Raw genomic sequence first — 19905 nt, 5'->3', positions numbered from 1 at the left:
TATCTCTTGAAGGGCAAGAAGGGGACAAGGAGGGAATGTGGAAATGTGGATTTTCCTGGTCAGTTATGTCCCCTATCTTGGACCCCAACGGTTCTATATGCATGTTACAAGTACATGTATGTTCCCTCCAGTTCCAGTTTCTAAGACGCAAACATATGTGTGTCTACCGTCGACATGTTCTCTGTCAGATCCGCCATCTATGGGCTGGATATTCGAGTCCTAAGTATGAAAGGCCACCGACTTTATATGGCTAAGTTACCATATTTTTACAGTTCAGACAAGTAGGCCCGATTCTGTCCTCAAAGCCTTTCCCTGCTCCCAGCCTCTGACAGCTTCAGCTTGAGCTCGCATCTGTATCCATGAACTTTGTCCTACTCCCTGTGCAGCTAACGGTGCCTGCCTCGGCCAGTTTTCGCCTGTCTGCCAAGAAGTTGTATTTCACCTTCGAATTATCTATTTTGCTCTTCAGCCGATGCATTCCTGTCCAGTGATTTAGGTAAACATTTCCTTTAGCTCACAAGCAGAGGACTCAGCCTTTCCGTCCTCCTGCAAGTGATTCATAGCCCTGTTGCCATGGAAAGTTTTCTGCCCCTCGCATCTCATATAGACACTTAGACGCTTGTACACGCACATAGTCAGTATAGAATAGATTCTGTCCGAGAGTCCTTCTTTATGGATAAACTAGTTCTCTAAACATAGGATGGTAGATATGATTTGGGATTAGGTTGACTTGACCCTCCAGACTTCTCGTCTCCACATGTAGAGCTAAATGTCAAGTCCCCTTCACCCCCTAGTTACACGTCAATCACACGTCATGCTGCCGCGCGCGCATCTATGCCAAGTATTATCTTATAGATCCACCTATGTCTGATAATTCTAACCAATCATGTTTCTTTTATTCCTTATTACGCCTAGTTTCGATTATGTCACTGTCATGTCACTTTTCTTATCAAATGTTACGCCTTCTACATTCGTTTCATTGTAAAGCACTTATTATAAAAATACATGTCTGTCAATAAAATATTGTACTTCACTTCCTGAACTCTCGTGGTGACGGAACCTGAAGGCCGCCACTCGAGTCGGCCATTTTGAATGGAATAAAGCCCATTAGAAAACCTCTTATACCACGGATTCTGCCTCTTGTTATTTTGAGCTATTTTACTTTATTTTAAGACTCCGTACGAAATTCAGTCAGGTAATATTTATTTTATTTACCACACCGGTGGCAGGTTAGCCCAGCACTTTGTGTCTCTGGGCAATAGCTCGCTTAATCTTCCCGATGGCCCCCAGTGCCGGGACAGCTCTCTGGAGAGGTAGCTGTGTGCTTTACAAATGCTGGTATTTCATTTCATTTGTCTCTGCCACTCAAGTTCATCAATCTCGCATGTCTGTGAGGATCAATGCTGATTCTACATGCTTTACTGTGGACAGAGCTCTTTATTAATAGGATAACTTAAACAATTCTCTTCCTCAATTTCACACCCGTGCCATAAGCACTGTTAGTAGGAAATTGGAGAGTTGCAGAAACACCCCCAAAATCACCATGCTGGAGTTCAGCAGTGAAAGAGCAATAAACAGGCATTTAAACTCTGGGGGAATTCATGAGAGCTTTGCATCATGCTTGCATGCTTGCACCACGCAACGTGGTACATGCATGATGCAAACCTCTAAGTCAGATTTTCGAAGCTACCTTCCATGGCTTATAATGGCTTCAAAACTCTGAAGTAATGCAACGCATCACAAATCAATGCAATATATTACTGTTCATACTCTTCACAAGGGCAATGTTCCATGGGCATTACATGGAGGTTCCCACGCAACTCCCAATGGTTTTCACATTCCCAGATTGACCAGACCTGGTAAACCTGGGAGCGCGACAAAAAGATACACCTCCACAGAAGAGGCGTAACAAGGAGAAATGTCTTTATTTCTCCTCGTTACTTCCTCTTTCTGTGTATGCTGAATTCTGCAGCATACATAGAGGAGTATGCCTCGTAGAATTTGTTTGTGCAGGAGGGTTCCCCTTTTTGCACAAAAGAAATCATTAATGCAACCCAGGCACCATGGTCCAAGGGTGCCTGCCAGTTTTTAGTTTGTCAAATAATAGGTCCTAGAGCCCTTGTCAGGAGGTCACTGAAGTTTGCAGTCCCATTGCCCCTGCCAATGACAGTAGCAAAACAACTACTAACCATCACACACCTACAAGTGTGACAATTCAAACTATTCCAGGCACCCCAAAGCTGAAAGAATGACTTTGGCGGCAAATATTAGTCATTTTTAATATGTATTGAATTAATGAACAATTTTTGTTGTGCTCATCTCTAAACTAGACACAAAGGGCCTCATGTAGGTAAATAAATTTTACCGGTTCTTAAATACCGAGCCGTACCGAATCGGTAAATTAGAATCGGTAAGTTACATGTAGGTAAAAATTCGGTAACAGTTACCGATTCGGTAACATTCGGTAATCACGAATCGGAATTCACCGAATCGGTAAATACCGAGGTGGTATTTACCGATTCGGAAAATACCGAGGTGGTATTTACCGAATCGGAAAATACCGAGGTGGTATTTACCGATTCGGAAAATACCGATTCGGTATGTACGGATTCGGTAAATAAAATCACATGACTTGACGAAACAGCTAATCCTGTGCAACGACAGCCCACCCAACCAGGAAGTGCCCACACCCAGGCAGGTGTACATAATTAGCCGAAGTGGCCACACCCAGGCAGGTGTACATAATTAGCCGACCCTGGAGAGGCTTGGAGTGCAGAGGAGAGGCAGGGAGCCGTTGCATGTGCGAGCGGGTAAACGAACAGCATGTCCAGCCAGAGAACACAGAAAGACGGAGGGGAAAGGAGGAGGAAGCTGAAATTTAGCCCCAAGGAACTCCAGGTGCTGGTGGAGGAGGTGGTGAAGCAGCACCACAAGCTGTTTGGAAGGCAATCCCTGCAAGTGCCTGAGGTGGAAAAGCGCAACATATGGCTGGCCATCCAGGCGCAGGTCAATGCTGTGGGAGTGACCCACAGGGACATTGAGGTCCTCAAAAAGTGCTGGTATGACCTCAGGATTGTAACCAAGAGGAAGATGGGCGACATCCAGAAGGAGGCCAGCCAGACCGGAGGTGGAACCAACAGGGCACCTGCCCTCACCGAACTGGAGGAGCTGGTGGCGGCCACAATCGAGCAAGAGAGCGTCGTGGGTCTTGGGGACGCCGACAGCTCTGCCAGAGCCGCAACACACCAAGGTAAGACGAAAGCACAGCAATGTAGCCCCCCCTACCCCTATCCCACATCCCCCATTGTGAAACGAGAATCACACTGCAGTCCACACGTGTCAGTGCAGACAGGCAATGCATTCCGGGAGATGTAGTCAGGGTAACACTAACCATGACGTCAATGTTACAGGGCAACATGGCATGTCACGCACTCGAGGCACAAGGAGACAGAGGACAAATTGGAATGTGAAATGATTTATTGTGACGCTTGCAATGCAGCCCTTCGGGGACACTGAGCCAATGTTGTATTTCTGTCCACAGATGTGACATCATGCAGGACAGGGCATGCTGCAGGAGAGACGGCACACCGGCCACAAATATCACCTCTAGCCAGCACAAGTTCAGACCAGGAAGCAGGCCCACTGGCAGCCGCACCACCAACACAGCCAGCCTCGCCGCTCCCAGAGCCAGCATCACCTCACCGAGAGCCAGCATCACCTCACCGAGAGCCAGCATCAACACAACCAGAGCCAGCATCGCCACTCATGTTCGATTCACCGGCCACATCTCCGCTTGCAGGTGTGAGAATGAGGAGGCGTCCAGCAGCCAGGCTACGAGACACCTCGTCAGACGACAGCATGGGCCCAGAAGACCGCACCGGGCCCCAGGAAGGGAGCCATGCCACTGTGCCCCACACCTCACAGGCAGCACAGACGGGAGCAAGAGGGCGCCGCAGGTCGCGTGTCCAGAGTCCACCAGCACCCACTGACGGCCATGGTGTCTTCTTGGGGCTCGAGGGCCAAATGTTGAAACAACAGCGCCTGCAATCAAAGGCAGTCATGTCAGTCCAGAGGCACATGCGGGTGATGACGACAACATTAGTCAACATGGACAATAACATTAGCGGCATGGCTGCGGGCATTCGGGACATGTCCCAGTCAATCCAGCAGTTGTGCAGCAAATTAGATGCTGACATCGAAGCACGGCGCCGGGAACGCCAGAGAAGGGACACTACCAGCAGGGCACTCAACCGTCTGGCAACTGCGACTTCTCTACTGTGCCGGCGCTCTGTGACGATGCAGGAGGGCCTAACACAGTGCTGCAGCGACCTGTCTCGGGGGATGGTGCAGGTGACAAGTGCACTAGGGGTGCTATTGACTAGTCAGGCGTCGACAACTGCTGCAGGGGATGCTGCGGAGAGCATCGACACCAGCAGCAGCATCACACCCCCCGTCCCAGAAGCACGCAGGAGCAGCAGGCGGCTTGGGGTTGGCTCTAGTGAGGATGCACAGGCCGTGCAATCCACCACTGCAGCGCGTATGCGCAAACATTGATGTAGCCCTGCTTAGCCACTTCCCATTGGGTGACGTAACCCTGGACATACTCCTTGTATAGATGGTATATTGCCAGATTGGCCTGTTCATGTGTTCATGGCGTGGTGCCACATTAAAACTACGTCATGACTTCTCACAACTCGCTGTGTCCCCTCACTTACTCAGAAATAGTTGCATGTGATCTCTGCCCGTCTCTCTCTCCCATCGATTGCAGTTGGCACTCTAGCAGCGTTGCCCTGTGGCTGGCCTGACTCATCCTCGTTGTCCTCAAAATATGTTAGTTCCACATCTGTACCTTTTTTCGTGGCAAGGTTGTGCAGCATTGCACAAGTGGCAATTATCTTGCAGCAGGTGATGGGTTTGTACTGGCGTGCGCCTCCGCTCTTGTGCAGGCAGCGGAACCTGCTCTTCAGTAGTCCAAACGTGCGCTCCACCACATTGCGTGTTGTTTTGTGTGCCACGTTGTATCGTCTCTCACTCTGGGTTGCTGGGTGTAGGTAGGGAGTGAGGATGAATGACCGGCATGCATATGCACTGTCGCCTGGATGGTAAAAGGGAACCATCAGTAACATGCCTCTATACACTATGATTTGCAGGTTTCAAGGGGCGTCACTGTTACTTACCTAGCAGGTATCCCTCTCCGAATTCTCCGGCACTCAGTCGTGTGTAGATCCCACTATTCTGGAAGATGTAAGAGTCGTGGGTGCTCCCAGGAAACTTTGCAACAATATCTGTGATGATGTTCCCTGCATCACAGATCACCTGCACATTGATGGAGTGGGTGGACTTCCTGTTCCTGTAGATGTGCTCTGTATCAGCTGGTGGACAGATTGGGATGTGTGTACCATCAATACAGCCGATGACATGGGGGAACTGTGCCATGTGATAAAAGTCAGTTTTGGTTTTCTGCAGTGCAGCCTGTGTGTTTGGGAAGCTTATGTAGTGGTGCATTCTCTGCATCATGGCATCCAGGAACTTCCTGAAGAAACGTGACAGGCAACTCTGGGATACCCCACCCACCGCAGCTATCACCACCTGATAACTGCCGGATGCCAACAGATGTAGGCTGCAGAGCACCTGCACATGTGGGGGTATGGCGTGCGCCCTTCTTATTGGATGGTCCAGGAGTGGGTGTAGGTCCCTGATTAAGTCCATGATGATTTCGGGGTCTGGCCTGTACCTCTCATGTATCTCTGCATCAGTCAGCTGGAATAGTGTGATGCGCTGTCTGTAGATTTGTTCCTCCCGTCGCCACACCCTCAGTCCTGCTGCCTGTAGACGTAGGCGCCTTGCAATGACGTACATAGCGGCCATGTTGTCCACGCTGTTGCATTTTGGGTTTGCGTATATGCATTGTTGATGGTTACCACCTGCTTTCAATCCGTGTTAATTACCGACTCTTATTTACCGATTTTCCTGGATTTCTTAATTACCGAGTGCTCCTACATGTCATTTTCAATTTTACCACTTCGTATTTACCACTTCATGTTTACCGATTCGTTAATTATGTCTTCGGTAAATATGAATCGGTATTTTAGAATTCGGTAAATATGATTCGGTATTTACCGCCTCATATTTACCGAAAAGTGGTTTTTGGACTCCTACATCTCACTTGTCTGAATACCGGTCGGTAACGGCATATTTACCGAATTTCGGCCGTTACCGACCGGTATTTGGCTACCTACATGAGGCCCAAAGTGCCACCATGTGGCCCACTATCATAAGTGCCAGTGTTGACAATTAAGTGATGGTGCTGATCATCGGAAACCACTGGCTCAAATTAGGCACTGGTGCCTGCATTGGCTCTAGGCAGCCCATTGTGAGCCAGCGCAGCGGGAATGGACAGGAATGCACCATATGCCTTGAATATGGAACATTCCTGCACTTCCCAGTGACTCATTGCAGCACAGCAAGGTGACTTGCTGTGCTGCACTGTGCCACTTTTCAATAAATATGGCCCTTTGGTTTTCTTATCCCACTGGCTGTGCATTCACAGATAGAACTCAGGTGTTAGGCTTGTATCCCAGGGAGTTTAGGGTTTACTTTTCTTTCTCAACTGTAAAGTGAGAGGATTTATGTGACAATCTTGCCGGGTACAGGGAAAGAATATTTTTTTTCTAGCACACCACAAAATGTAAATGAACTGTACAAATGTATCAGAATTAGGGAAGCACAAATGAAGCCCAGTTTTGTAATTCTCAAGTGAGGTAGAAATAAATATTGTAATAGGATCAAAGCAAATCAATACACCAGATGATGCTGATTTACACACATTATCTTTTGTGTGCTGTATAGTTTTATCAGTAAAACTGTCTGTGCAAATGTAATGATCATTTTAATTGAAAATATTTTTGCTATAATAGCATTGCACTACTCCGTCAAGCATACTCCACTTCAATCTACTCTACTCTACCCCCTTCACTCTATGGCACTCCTCTCTATGCCACTTCACTCTAACCCACTTCACTCTAATCAACTTTAGCCCACTCCTTTCTACTATAGCCCACTCCTTTCTACTCCACTATACAACATTATTCCACTCTACTTCACTGTATACAGCTTCACTCTTCAACACTCTACTGACACCCTGACATTCTACTCTACATGGTTCCACTGTATGCCACTGTACACCTCTCTATGCCACTGTACTCCACAATACTCCACTCTATGAAACTCCACTCCCTTCTACGACAGTCCATTCCACTCTATGCCACTTCACTATCGCCACTTTATTTTTGAGTTTTATATAGCGCTTACAAGACCCAAAGGGTATCAGAGAGCTTTACAGTAGCATAACATGAATGGAAACATAGACATTAGCGCAGCATAACATGAATAGAAACCTAGACATTAGAGTACATCGACTAGTATCTAGAGTACCGGAGGTAATGTCTCTTGAAGATCGTGAAGGAGGGATTAGTCCTGATGTGGGTAGGGAGAGAGTTCCAGATTTTTGGGGCATTCCCAGAGAAAGAGCGGGAGAGGGATTTTTGTTTATGTCTTCTTGGGGGGATTAAGAGGAGCGAGTTGGAGCTTCTTAGGTTTCTTGATTGACCTGCTTTTGTGAGTTTGGCTGCGAGGTAGTCCGGTTTGCCTGTGTGTAGGGATTTATGGGTGAGACAGGCAGTTTTGAAAGTGCAGCGAGCTTCGATTGGAAGCCATTTTAGGTTCTGTTATGCAGGGGTGAAGTGGTCGAATTTCTTGGTCCCAGTGACCATTCTTGCAGCTGCGTTTAGGGTGGATCTCATGGGGGCCATGTGTGTTTTAGCTGTCTCAGTTAGTGTGGTATTTCCATAGTCCAGTCTGGAGAGAACTAGAGATTGGGTTGCGATTTTTAGGTAACTGAGGGGAATGAAAGGTTTAATTTTGTTGAGGAGTCTTAGGTTGTAGAGGGCGCCTTTTGCTGTGGAGTTAATGTGGGAGCTCATGTTGAGACTTGAGTCTAGAGAGATCCCTAGGGATTTGGCTGATATTGCTGGAGTAAGTTTACAGTTTAGAGAGTCAAGGTTGTTTATCCATTCTTGGATTTGAGGGGGTTCTTCGTGATTGGAGAAAACAAGGATTTTGTTTTTTTCTTGGTTGAGTTTAAGGTGGTTGAGTGTTAGCCAATTTTCTACTTTTGATAGTGTGGAGTTGAGTCGTAGGATGTCATTGAGGTAGGAGAGCTCGAGGTATAGCTGGGTGTCGTCAGCATAGAGGTGATAGTCGATGTTTGTTTGCTTGTTTTAGAATGGTAGTGAGCAGTCTCATGTAAATGTTGAAGAGTGTGGGGGAGAGGACTGAGCCTTGAGGGACACCTCGAGTTGAGGGGGAGGTGTCGGACATCGTATTCTTGATTTTGATGAATTGGTAGCGGTTATGTAGAAAATAGGAAAACCTTTTTAGGACATTACCATCTGCTCTGATGCGTTTTTGTAGGGCATCTAAGAGTAGTTTGTGGTCTACCGTGTCAAAGGCAGCTGATAGGTTGAGGAGGATAAGTAGGCAACATCTGTTTGAGTCAAGGGAGTTATGAATGTCATCAGTTATGTTCAGTATCGCGGTTTCAGTGCTGCATCCCTTTCTGAATCCGGATTGGTGTGAGTCAAGTAGGTTGTTGGATTCCATGTGTTGGTTCAGTTGGGCGAGAACTAGGGGTGGGCGGAATTTGCGGAATTAACCTTCGCAAATTATCGCGAGAATGTTTAAAATTATCGCAAACAAGCAGAAATATCGCAAAGATGCGGAAGTTTTTTTCCGGCATGTTCGCGAGATTTTCTGCATGGTTGCGGGTCGCCAACTTACCCATGTGGTTGCTTGCGGGCGCGGCCATCTTGTTTTGAGTTGTTCTCGCGGTGCATGATCGCGAGAAGAAAGACGTGATCGCGCGACGCATGACGTCACTGCGGGCGCGAACTGTCGCGAGACAGCGCAAATGGCTAAAAACAATACAACATCTCATGGAGAACGCGACCGGATCAAGAAAACTTGTCGGCGAACGCAGGGATTCAGGTAAGGCGATCGCGCGCGCGCGAGAATGTATCATTTTACAGCGCGAGCAAGAAACAAATTATCGCCAAGCTGCGGAAACCGGAATTTTTGACATTTTCGCGCTCTCCGCGGAACGCAAAAATGTCAAATTATCGCAATTTCCGCGAACGGAACGAAATTTTTGCCCAGGCCTAGCGAGAACACATTTCTCCAGGATTTTGGCTAGGAAAGGAAGGTTGGTGATTGGACTGACGTTTTTGAGGTCATTTGGGTCGGCATCTGGTTTTTGTAGAAGGGTGTGACTTGGCCTTGTTTGAGGCAGTCGGGCATCAGTCCGTTGCTTAGGGAGCTGTTGATGATCTTTGTCCACAGTGGGGTTAGGGTGAGATTGAGGTTCTGAGCCAGGGAGGCGGGTAGAGGGTCAGCATAGCGGTTGGAGGGTTTGGAGTTGGTAATCACATTGGAGATGTCCTCTTCGGAGAGAGGTTTGAAGTATTTCCAACACTTGGGGGAAGATGGGGATTTAGTGTAAAGGTTTATTTTGGTGGTTGACGGAGGAGGGGTCTCATCTTCTGGGAGTATGTCATAAACTAGGGTTGCGTTAGGTTTGGTTGTGGGTCAGGATTTGCTGTGTTGGGATTGAGGGTGCTGGTCAAGGGAGAGCCTGATATTGGTGATTTTGTCATCGAAGAAATTAGCCAGGTTGTCACACTGAAGATTGGAGGCAGGGGGGTTTGCTTTGGTGGGCTTGGAAGTCTGTTTCTGGATGATGTTGAAAAGTTCTTTGGGTTTTTTTTTGGCTCTGTCTAGTGAACTCCGGAAGAAGGAGGCTTTTTCCTTGATTATGTGTTTTTTGTAATTGCTGCATTCTTTTCTGGGCTGGGAGAGGTTGGTTGTGGATGGGTCCCCTCTCCCGAGTCTCTCAGCGGCTCCCAACTTTCTTCTTTCGGAGTTCAGTTCTTTGTTGAACCAGGCTCTGGAGGGGGTGTCTCTGACCCTTTTCAGTTTCAGGGGGGCTAGTTGGTCAAGAGCAGTTGTCATTGTCCTGTTGTACAGTGTCGTGAGCTCAACCGTGTTGAGGTTGTCTTTGGAGGGAGGGAGAAGTGAGGTTATTGTTTCTTCGAGGACAAGGAGGGGGATGCCATTGAGGTTTCTGCTCCTTTGATAGGTAATTTGAGTTTTGGCTGGAGGACTAGCAGTTTGATTGATGTGGAATATGATGATGTGATGGTCTGACCAGTCAAGTAGGATGTTATTGATGGTTATTGGTTCGTTTTTGGCTATGATTGCATCAAGGCTAGAGCCCTTGTTGTGGATTTGACCCTTGCAGTGTCGGGTAAACTCAATTGTGAGAAGGAGTTCATTTAGAGACTGAATGACAGTGTCCATTTTGTCATTCCAGGGGAGGTTGAAGTCACCCAGGATGATGTTGTCGGGGTTAGCTGGGGAGCAGTGTGTGAGTAGGTCTGATATTTGTTCTCCGAATGCAGGAGAGTTTCCTGGGGGCTGGTAGATGAGATAGCATTTTGTTACTTTGTTGTTTTGACGAGTTATGATGTGTGTTTCGAGGTATTCAAAGGTAGAGAAGGAGTGGGTTTTGACTTCAACTAGATTGATGTTGTTCTTATGGGTGATGTCAATGCCACCACCTCGTTGGTCAATTCTTTCTTTTTTGAAGATTGAGAAACCAGGGGGGACTAGAAGGTCAAGGAGCGGATTGGATGTTTTATTTAGCCTGGTTTCGATGAGGAACGCAATGTCAATGTCATGATTGAGGATGGCATCAGCCAGCTCTATTGCATGCTTGACTGCGGATCTGCACTTTATAGGCATGCAGTTTGTCTTTCCGCTGTTAGAAAGGTTTTGGGAGGAGGGGGGAGCTTGGGGAATGGTTGATCGTTGGGGAGGAAGTCTTGTGGATCTAAGTTGTTTGTTGGCTCTACCTATTCCGGTGATTACCTGTATGTTGGAGGGACAGGTTTGGGTAGTTGTGTGGTCGTAGGTATTAGCGATGGTCGCTGCCTCTTTCAAAGACCTCTCAGGAACTGCTCTTCTTGGTCTGAGAGATTGGTTGATTCTGGGGGTGGAGGGCCAGCTGGTCGTCTGGTGCTTGGGTAGTTGAAGTGGCTTGTTGATGTTTATGAGGGATGGGGGTATTGGGTGTTGGGCAGGGAGGGGGGGCTTTGGTGTTGAGAAGGATTGTGTTCATGCTCTGCGAGATCGTGTTGATTTGGCTATGGAGAAGGGATAGGTTTTCAGTTATAGTGATGAGGTGCTTGGAGGTCATTGGGAAGAGGGTGTTGAGTTGTGTTACAATGCGTGTGAGGCGTTCAGTTAATTCTGCCATGGACTCTAGGTTTGGGGTAGTGGAAGAGGAGGGGTTGGGGGGACGAACAGACTGAGGGTGACGGTTGGGGCAGGAGGGTTGGGGGTTGGTAGGGTTAGGGGGAAGGGGAGGAGTTGGGGAGGGGTGCAGCTGAGGGTGTAGGTTTGGACAGGAGGGTTGGGGGCTGGTAGGTCTAGGGGGAGGGGAGGTGTTGGGGGAGAGGTTCAGCTGAGGGTGTAGGATGGGACAGGGGGGTCGAGGGGAGGTATTAGGGGGAGGAGAGCGGTTGGAGGGCAAATTCGGCTGGGGGTATGAGTTTGGACAGGTGGGTCAGAGGATGGTAGGATTAGGGGAAGTGGGGAGATATGCGTCTCCCGATGGGAGGTGGTGGGGGGGTTTTGGAGGGTGTGTCTCGAGTGTATTGGTGTCGTAATGTCTGAGGGTTGGTCATCGGTTAGGCAGGTGATCGGAATGACGCAGGTAGGGGGATTGGGGTAGATGTATTAAGTGGGGTAGGTGGGTGGCTCAGGGCATGAAGTCTCAGGGTGGGAGGTGTGGTTGGGGGATGGAAGTGGGGGTAGAGAGGGGTCTGGTGTGGGGGTAGGGTGGAGGTCTGAGGTGTACGGTTGTTGAGGGCTTGTGTCAGGTTTCATGGGCGTTCTGTCTTGGGTTGGGTTCTGGGGAGTGTGTTGGGAAGGGGTGGGGTGGTTGGACGGGACGGAGATGAAGTAACACAGCTTGGGGAAGGCGAGTTCAAATTGGCGCAGGTTGAAGTCGTTGGCTTGGACCATGACTTTGCCATTTCTGTATATTGTTATGGTGGCATTGATTTTGAAGGAAGAGGACTTGGAGATAATCAGTGATACAGTACTCCACTCTACAACACACTCTTCCTTTCTACAACACAGTACTCCAGTGTACGAGGCAAAACTCCACTTTACAGCACTCCACTCTATGCCAATCCACATAACTCCACTCTACTCTACTCTCTACTCTATACCACTCCTTTCTATGACACTCTACGCCACTCTGCTACTGTTTACTCCACACTGTGCCACTCCAATCTACTGTATGCCACACCACTCTTTGCTCCTCCACTCTACAGCACCATTGCACTCTACACGATGCCACATTTCCATTCTACTTCTCTCTTTGCCACTTTACACCCCTCCACTCTACACCACTGTATGACACTACATTCTAAAAAAATACTGCACTTTACATCGCTCCATTCTATGCCCCTCCACTCTATGACACTCTACATCCCTTCACTTTACACCACACCACTGTACTCTACTTCACACCACTCCTCTTTGACACTTTATTTCACTCTATTCGGCTCCACTCTACTCCACTATACCACACTCCACTTGAGTACTCTGTGCCACTCTACTCCTTTCCAGTCTACACCACTCTAATCCACTCCACTCTATGCTGCTCCACTCATCGCCACTTTACACCACTCAGACCTACGACACTCTACGCCAATCTGCATCATTCCACTCTAAGACACTCTACTCCACTCTACAACACTCTACTTCACTCTGTGCCACAACACTCAATGTCATGATACTCTATGCCACTCGACTCTCCTCCTCTCTACCCCACTCTACTTTACTACACTTCACTCTACTCCGCTCTGCAACACTCTGTCATACCTCAGTCTATGATACTCTACTTTCCTATATGTCATTAACTTTTAGCCATGCTGAAAAAGTTGTCCAACATGACTAACACATATTGGCAAAGTCATCCTTTTTGGCTTTGCCATTGCTTGTTCTTATTGAATGTAGCCTAAGGCACAATATTTCATGAACCACATTTTATCATTTTAGTTAAGAAAAACATGTTTAACCTATCAGAATTGTACATATGCTAAACAATGCCAGTGAAAAAAATATTATATATTTTTGCAAGGGATTAGCCAGGAAAAAACCTATCTCGGAACCATATCACAAATGACAATAAGCAAGTGAGTGCAATGTGCAAGGTCAGCAGTCGTTCACTGTATTGCTCTCCCAGAGGGAATTTTAAAGTCTAATCCATTCCCCCCACCCTTCTTTGTTCCTTCTTGTTGGAAATTGGGTTTCTGGTTGGCAGACGTATGCACCCTGACTTAGCAGGAACTACAGTCCTAGTCAGGGTAAGTCAGATACACACCCCAAATTAACCTGTGCTCACCCCCTGGTAGCTTGGCACAGAGCAAGCAGGATTAACCGAAGAGGCAATGTTCAAAGTATTTGTGTAACACTTCAAACAGTAACACAGTAAAAGTGCCACAAAAGCTACACACCAAGGTAGAATAATGGAGCCTAAGTTAATAAATAAAACAACAAAAATCCAATAAGTAGATCCTGAGATAGGCAATTTTGAAGATAAGGTGAAAATAGTGCATAGGTGCGCAAAGCGCCAACTGTGGTTATCTGATTGCACCGTACCGGGACATGGTCAAAAGTTCAGGTCGACCGTGATGGAGTGCGGGCCGACTACAAAACCCACTTGGGACTGCGGAACACAGTACCTTAAATCCTGGTGTGCGGTCTGCTTGGTGTTGATTTATGAGGCTTCGCATCAACTGGCGTCAGTTCCTAGAAGCTATGAGGGTAGGCTTTGTGGGGCTTTGCATCGCTTTGCACTGGTCCCAAGGAGCTGTGTGGCAAGACTTTGCTGGGCTTGGTGTTGCTCACGGGAGCTGTGCAGCGAGGCTTTACAGGGCTTGGCATCGCTGTGCATCGATTCTGATGGACTGGCAGCTGCACGGCGAGGCTTTGTGTGGTTTCACGCTGCCCGGCGTTGATTCTGGAGTGACGGGCAGCTGTGCGCCGATGCTTTGCAGGACTTTGCAATGGTTCTGGTGAGGTCCACGGAGGACAAAGAACTATAGGCCCACTTCCAATGGTCCAGAACTTGGGTGGCACCACTTTTTTTTTTGGGGGGGGGGGGGGGAGTTTTATGTAGCGCAAACTAGACACAGAGGTATCAGATCGCTTTACATGAGCACCAGTTACATTACAAACGGACACATTGATTATGTTAGGCACAGGGAGATTGAGTGATTTGCCCAGAATCACAGAATGTTGAGCGTTCCTGCCGAGACTGGAACCTGTTTCCCCCAGCTCCGAGGTCAACCGCCCTAGCCGTTTGGCCACATTTTCTAAACAAGGTAGACTCACAGATGACAGAGTCCAGCTTCTTTAGCTGGCGTGTTGAAAGTGTTTTGTGTCTCTGAGACTTCAGAAAATAAGAGGTAAGCCAGCAAGTCCTTGGAGTAACTCTGGGTTTAAGTGAGATTGGTCCAGTCCTTCCTCGGCAGGGCAGAGGGCAGCAGGCAGAAGAGTAGCCCAACAGGAAAGTAGTTCTTTCCTAGCAGAAGTCCAGTGGCAGTTCTTGTAGCAGCCTAGCAGTTCTTCGGTGTAATGAGTTAGTAGGGTCAGAAGTCCAGTACTTATACCCAGTTGAGCTTTTGAAGTGGAGATGACTTCAAAGAAGGGTCTTTGTAGAGCACAGAGGTCCTTTCTTCCTGCTGTGGCTCTAGACTCTAGGGTATCCAGGCACTTGCAGGTCCCGGAGGCTTATTCGAACAGTCGGGAAGTGTGGTGATGGTCTGGAGGTGGGTGGGGAGGCTGTTATAGGTCTTTGCTGTGATGTGGGAGAAGGAGCCTCCTTCACTTCTGCTTCGGTAGATGCAGGGAATATGGGCAAGTGAAAGAGAGGCGGAGTGTAGTCTTATCAATGGTTGGTGGTTGTTTAGGCAGTGGTTAATGTAGGCGGGTCCTTGGTTGTCTAGAGCCTTGTGTGCATGGGTTAGCATCTTGAATTCGCATCTCTTCTGTATGGGGAGCCAGTGGAGGTTCCTGAGGTGGGGTGTAACCTGATATTCCTACTCCTTCTCAATTAGGAATTGCAGCATAATAAATGTAATAGGTAATTTCCAATGTTAACCTATAAGATGGGTAGGCCTCATACTAGTAAAAAGCCAATTTGAGAGTTTTTCACTACCAGAACATGTAAAACTTAAAAGTATATGTTCTGCCTTTTAATTACGCAGCACCCGGCCCTATGGGCTACCTAGTGCTTACCCTAGTGGTGACCTATATGTAATAAAAGGGTAATTTAAGGCTTGGCAAAAGATTTAAAATGGCAAATAGACATGGCAGTGTAACTGCCCCCACAGGTTATGCAAATGCAGGCCCTAGACATGTTAAAAGGCTATTTGAGTTGGTGGCAAAAGCTGTGCTGCAGTCTAACTAGTATAACTGCAACAAATGATGGACGGAATGCTGAATGATTCAAACATTCTCCCCCAATCAAAAGATCTGGGTTACATCCATTGTTCTTTTGCCCACTACGCCACCTAAGTTTGGAGCCAGCCATATGCAAATCAGTCTTGAACCTGTCCCTCATGGGAACAGTCCAGACCGAACTGCAAACCAGGTGCTCCCTGGACCAGAAACAAGCATCCTGGGACCGGTTTTGTGGTATGTCACCCTTCATCAACCAGGCTAGCTTGAATCCAGTGGCACAGTGAGCAAGAGACCCACGTCTGGGCATACCTATCCCACTAAGGGCGAAAAGTGGAACTGCAACAAATGATGGACGGAATGCTGAATGATTCAAACATTCTCCCCCAGTCAAGGGTTCTGGGTTAAATTCTTTGTTCTTTGTCAACTATGCCACCCCAGTTTGGCCCCAGCCATATGCAAAACAGTCTTGACCCTGTGCCACATGGGAACAGTCCAGACCGAACTGCCAAGGGAGGTCCTCCCTGGACCAGAAACAAGCATCCTGGGACTGGTTTCGGGTTATGTCACCCTTCATCAGCCAGGCTAGCTTGAATCCAGTGGCACAGTGAGCAAGGGACCCACGTCTGGACATACCCATCCCACTTAGAACGAAAAGTGTAACTGCAACAAATGATGGACGGAATGCTGAATGATTCAAACATTTTCCCCCAATCAAGAGATCTGGGTTAAATCCATTTTTCTTTTGCCCACTACACCACCCCAGTTTGGACCCAGCCCTAAGTGGGAAGGGTATGCCCAGAAGTGGGTCCCGTGCTCATTACACCACTGGATTCAAGCTAGCCTGGCTGATGAAGGGTGATGCCCTGAAACCGGTCCCAGGATGCTTGTTTCCAGTCCAGGGAGTACCTGGCTTGGCAGTTCGGGCTGGATTGTTCCCACAAGGAAGAGGGTCAAGACTGATTTGCATATGGCTGGGTCCAAACTGGGGTGGTGTAGTGAGCAAAAGAATGATGGATTTAACCCAGATCCTTGTGACTGGAGCAAATGCTTGCATTGTCCAGCAATCCGTCCATCAATTGTTTCTTTTGCAGCAGTCCCACTAGTAGCATTTAATTTACAGGCACTGGGCACATGTAATGCACTTTACTAGGGACTTATGCCAATTGTGGATATACCAATCAAACCATGTTTAAGGGAGACAGCAAATGTACTTTGGCACTCTACAGCAGAAGGTGAAGTGCACAGAGTCCTAAGGCCAACAAAAAGAATTCAGCAAAGAAATGTGAGGCAAACAGGCAAAAGGTTTGAGGGAAAACCACCCTAAGGCTGTCAGATCTAAGCTTTTTTCTCACCATCCTCTCATATTTCTTTGTCATTTATCACTCAGCGCCTGGATATTTTTACATGTGACAAGCAGCGCTCTATAAATCCACCTTAAATTATATTACACTACATGTCCCATCGGGTGCATTCATATGGCACTGTTCTATGAGGTTTCAGAAGTATTGTCCTGTTTGCATGCTTCAGATCACATCTAGGCAATCTTATGTTTATAGGTGCCTACAAATGCAGGCAAAACAATATAGGTCTTTGACAGATAAAAGTGGTCTACATGCAATACCTCAAAATGGATGAAAAAGCTTAGAATTTTGCGCTGCATCATCTTGAAAGACCTCTGTTTCTTTTTTAGATCCTGAGTGGAGAAGATTCAGAGTTGTGTTCTCCTTAGTAGCTGTTTTGCTCATCCTTATATCGACTCTCATACTGCGCTTTGTAGGTGAGTTGCTACCACTTTATTGCAGTTTTTCCCAAACTGAAGGTTGCAAGGTGATTTCTGGTGGATTGCGAAGCATTTGAATAATAAATAAAGATGCCTTTAAATTTTATGGTTAACTTGTCATATTGTGAGAAATCACATTGAGGGGAGGCAGAAGCTTTGAATTAACCCTGGGTGTAGTACTACGCTACGCTCGCGTAGTTTGCGCTACTACGCTCTAAGCGAATTGCACGTAGCATGGTGCAAAATGCATAGCCGGCATTGTTTGCGTGCTCGCGGTCCTCAACGTCAAGTTGGCGACTGCGAGCGAGCAAAATGACATCCCGGCGAGACTTTTTCCTCGTTCGGAGCAACATCAAGTTGCCGATTGCGAGCATGGAAAATAAATCTCCCGGCGAGATTCTCAACGCGGGGAGGTCAGGTTTCTCAATGCGAGTGGTCTCCTATGCTCGCGACCGCTTGTAATGAGAAACTACCAGTCGGCGTTGAGAAAGCTGCTGCTCGAGTACAAATCTATTCGAGCGGCAGAAAACGACCGCTTGCACTGTGCAAGATGCCGTTTGCAATGATTGCACAGTGTGGACAAGAATCCGGCACTGTGCAATCAGTGCGAACAGTATTTCTTTACCGCACTATGCAGTTCGTGTAGCTACGCGTAGCTTGTGAAGTGCACTTCGCATGGCGTAGCGCTACTACACAAACTACGCCCAGGGTTACTCTGAACGTTCACTCCAACTCCAAGGATAGATACAGAATTAAGCAAAGGAGAGTGAAACCACACTATTCAAGTTCCAGAGTCTCACAGAAAAGTATTTGGAGACCTCATCAACTAGTTTTTGCCAAGGGTATAAATCATCTCCACTGGTGTATCCTAGTGGTTTACTTCATCATCAGGGCTCCTACTTGGACATGGGAAATGCCTTGAAAGGTAACACCTCCACCAGGAGAAAGAGTTTCTGGATATAGAATTAGGTGGGATCTGTGCAGAAGTGATTAAAATGACCTCTTCTGGAAAATCATCTTTAACCCCTTCGGTGCTCATGACGGAACGGTTCCGTCATGAGCCACGGTTGAGCTGTGCTCATGACGGAACCGTTCCGTCATGACCACGCCCGCGCAAGAAACCGTCAGCACAGCGGCGGAATTCGCGCAGCATGGAAGGGGTTAATATGCATTGGGTTAGAGATAAGGTTAAAAATAGAAAAATGCATGGGAATGAACTAAGAATCATTCACATCTCACATCAGTGGTATACATGTTTCAGCCATTTGCCCTATTTTGGCCAACTGGCTTTCGTCAGAACCTCACTGCAATAGATCCCATAATCAGGTATAAGGTCCATGCCCCTTAATTCTCTAAAACGACTGCAGTAAACGCATTCACTCACGGTTCGTCAAGGATGTTGCCTGTGACCCATGTTCTTGGGGAGAAGAACCAAACAGCTGAGAAAATAAAACTGTAAATATAACCTCATAAGTGGACATATTACATTCTACCTTCTGTGCACCATATTGATTTGGCATTAAATGATAATCACAAGTAGTGAAATGATCAAGCTACTGTATGTGTCTCAAAAACATTCATTTTGCAGTATAGAGACTATATTAGGTGGGTGGGAGATTCTGTCATGCACACAGTTTTGTGCTAGGGTGAAATCGCTGCTGTTGTGAGTGGTACCTGTTGTTTCTCATACTCCCATGGAATGATATTCTAAATATGTGGCTATGGGAACAGTGTCACTTAGTTTAACTTGATTAGGCCATGGTACTGTGTCACGGGACAGTGCAATGGCCTTGATAAATTGTCGAGTGTCCGTTCTATGTGAAGATAGATGAGGGAGCCGATAGTCAGAAAGAGTGAGCACAGCTTTAACGTTATACAGACTAAATGCTAAGACTGTCTCAAAGTGAGATTATCAAGTTTTAACTATACATGTTGGGGCTATCGCATCGACTTCCAGAGATTGACCGGGACTAGAGAAAATCTGAAGCCGGCGAACCCTCACCGGATCCGGCTAAATGAGGAGCATCGAGAGACCCTGCGAGAAAAAGCTCCAGCAAAGTTTCTAAGTCCGCTCGTAGAAAAGTCGAGCGGGAGCAACCGCGAGAGCCAAGCTGCCTGTCTTCCATCGCGTCTGGGCCTGGATTCCTGGGTTGCCCCGCTGAAGCAAACTTGAAATATTTTCTAAGTCCGCTCCAGGGAAGTTGACCAGGACCTCATCACAAGTCAAGTCGGCGAACCCTCACCGGATCCGGTCTGGCTGGGAGCTTCGAGGGGCCCGAGAGAAAAAGCTCCAGAAAAGTTTCTAAGTGTGAAAGTAGAAATTCTAACCGGGAGCTGTATCCGCTCAGGGCTCCATCGCGCCCGGCCAGAAACTTTGACTTTGTCCTGGTCTATCGCGAGCAAGTATCACAATATGGTGCTATAATCTTCTAAGTGCTATATTTGATTAAAACTTAGGGATTACTCGCAGGAAGATACAAACCTGAATAGGGGACAATAAGAGCAATATCAGATGCAAGAAAATAAAAATA

At 47.4% G+C, this 19905-nt stretch overlaps 1 protein-coding gene across 3 annotated transcripts in view; it reads left to right on the top strand.

The window, feature by feature from the left end:
* LOC146813024 (C-type lectin domain family 2 member B-like) overlaps window positions 1–19905 on the top strand; it is a 250281-nt gene that overhangs the window by 16045 nt on the left and 214331 nt on the right. For all 3 annotated transcript variants that reach the window (XM_085620048.1, XM_085620047.1, XM_085620046.1), the window contains exon 2: window positions 17285–17371. In XM_085620048.1, coding sequence (XP_085476174.1) covers window positions 17285–17371 — 87 coding nt within the window. The remainder of the gene's footprint in view (window positions 1–17284; window positions 17372–19905) is intronic.

This window comes from Triturus cristatus, chromosome 7, assembly GCF_964204655.1.
Source record: "Triturus cristatus chromosome 7, aTriCri1.1, whole genome shotgun sequence".
Classification (NCBI taxonomy): Eukaryota; Metazoa; Chordata; class Amphibia; order Caudata; family Salamandridae; genus Triturus; species Triturus cristatus.
This window is presented reverse-complemented; position numbering and strand designations above follow the sequence as displayed.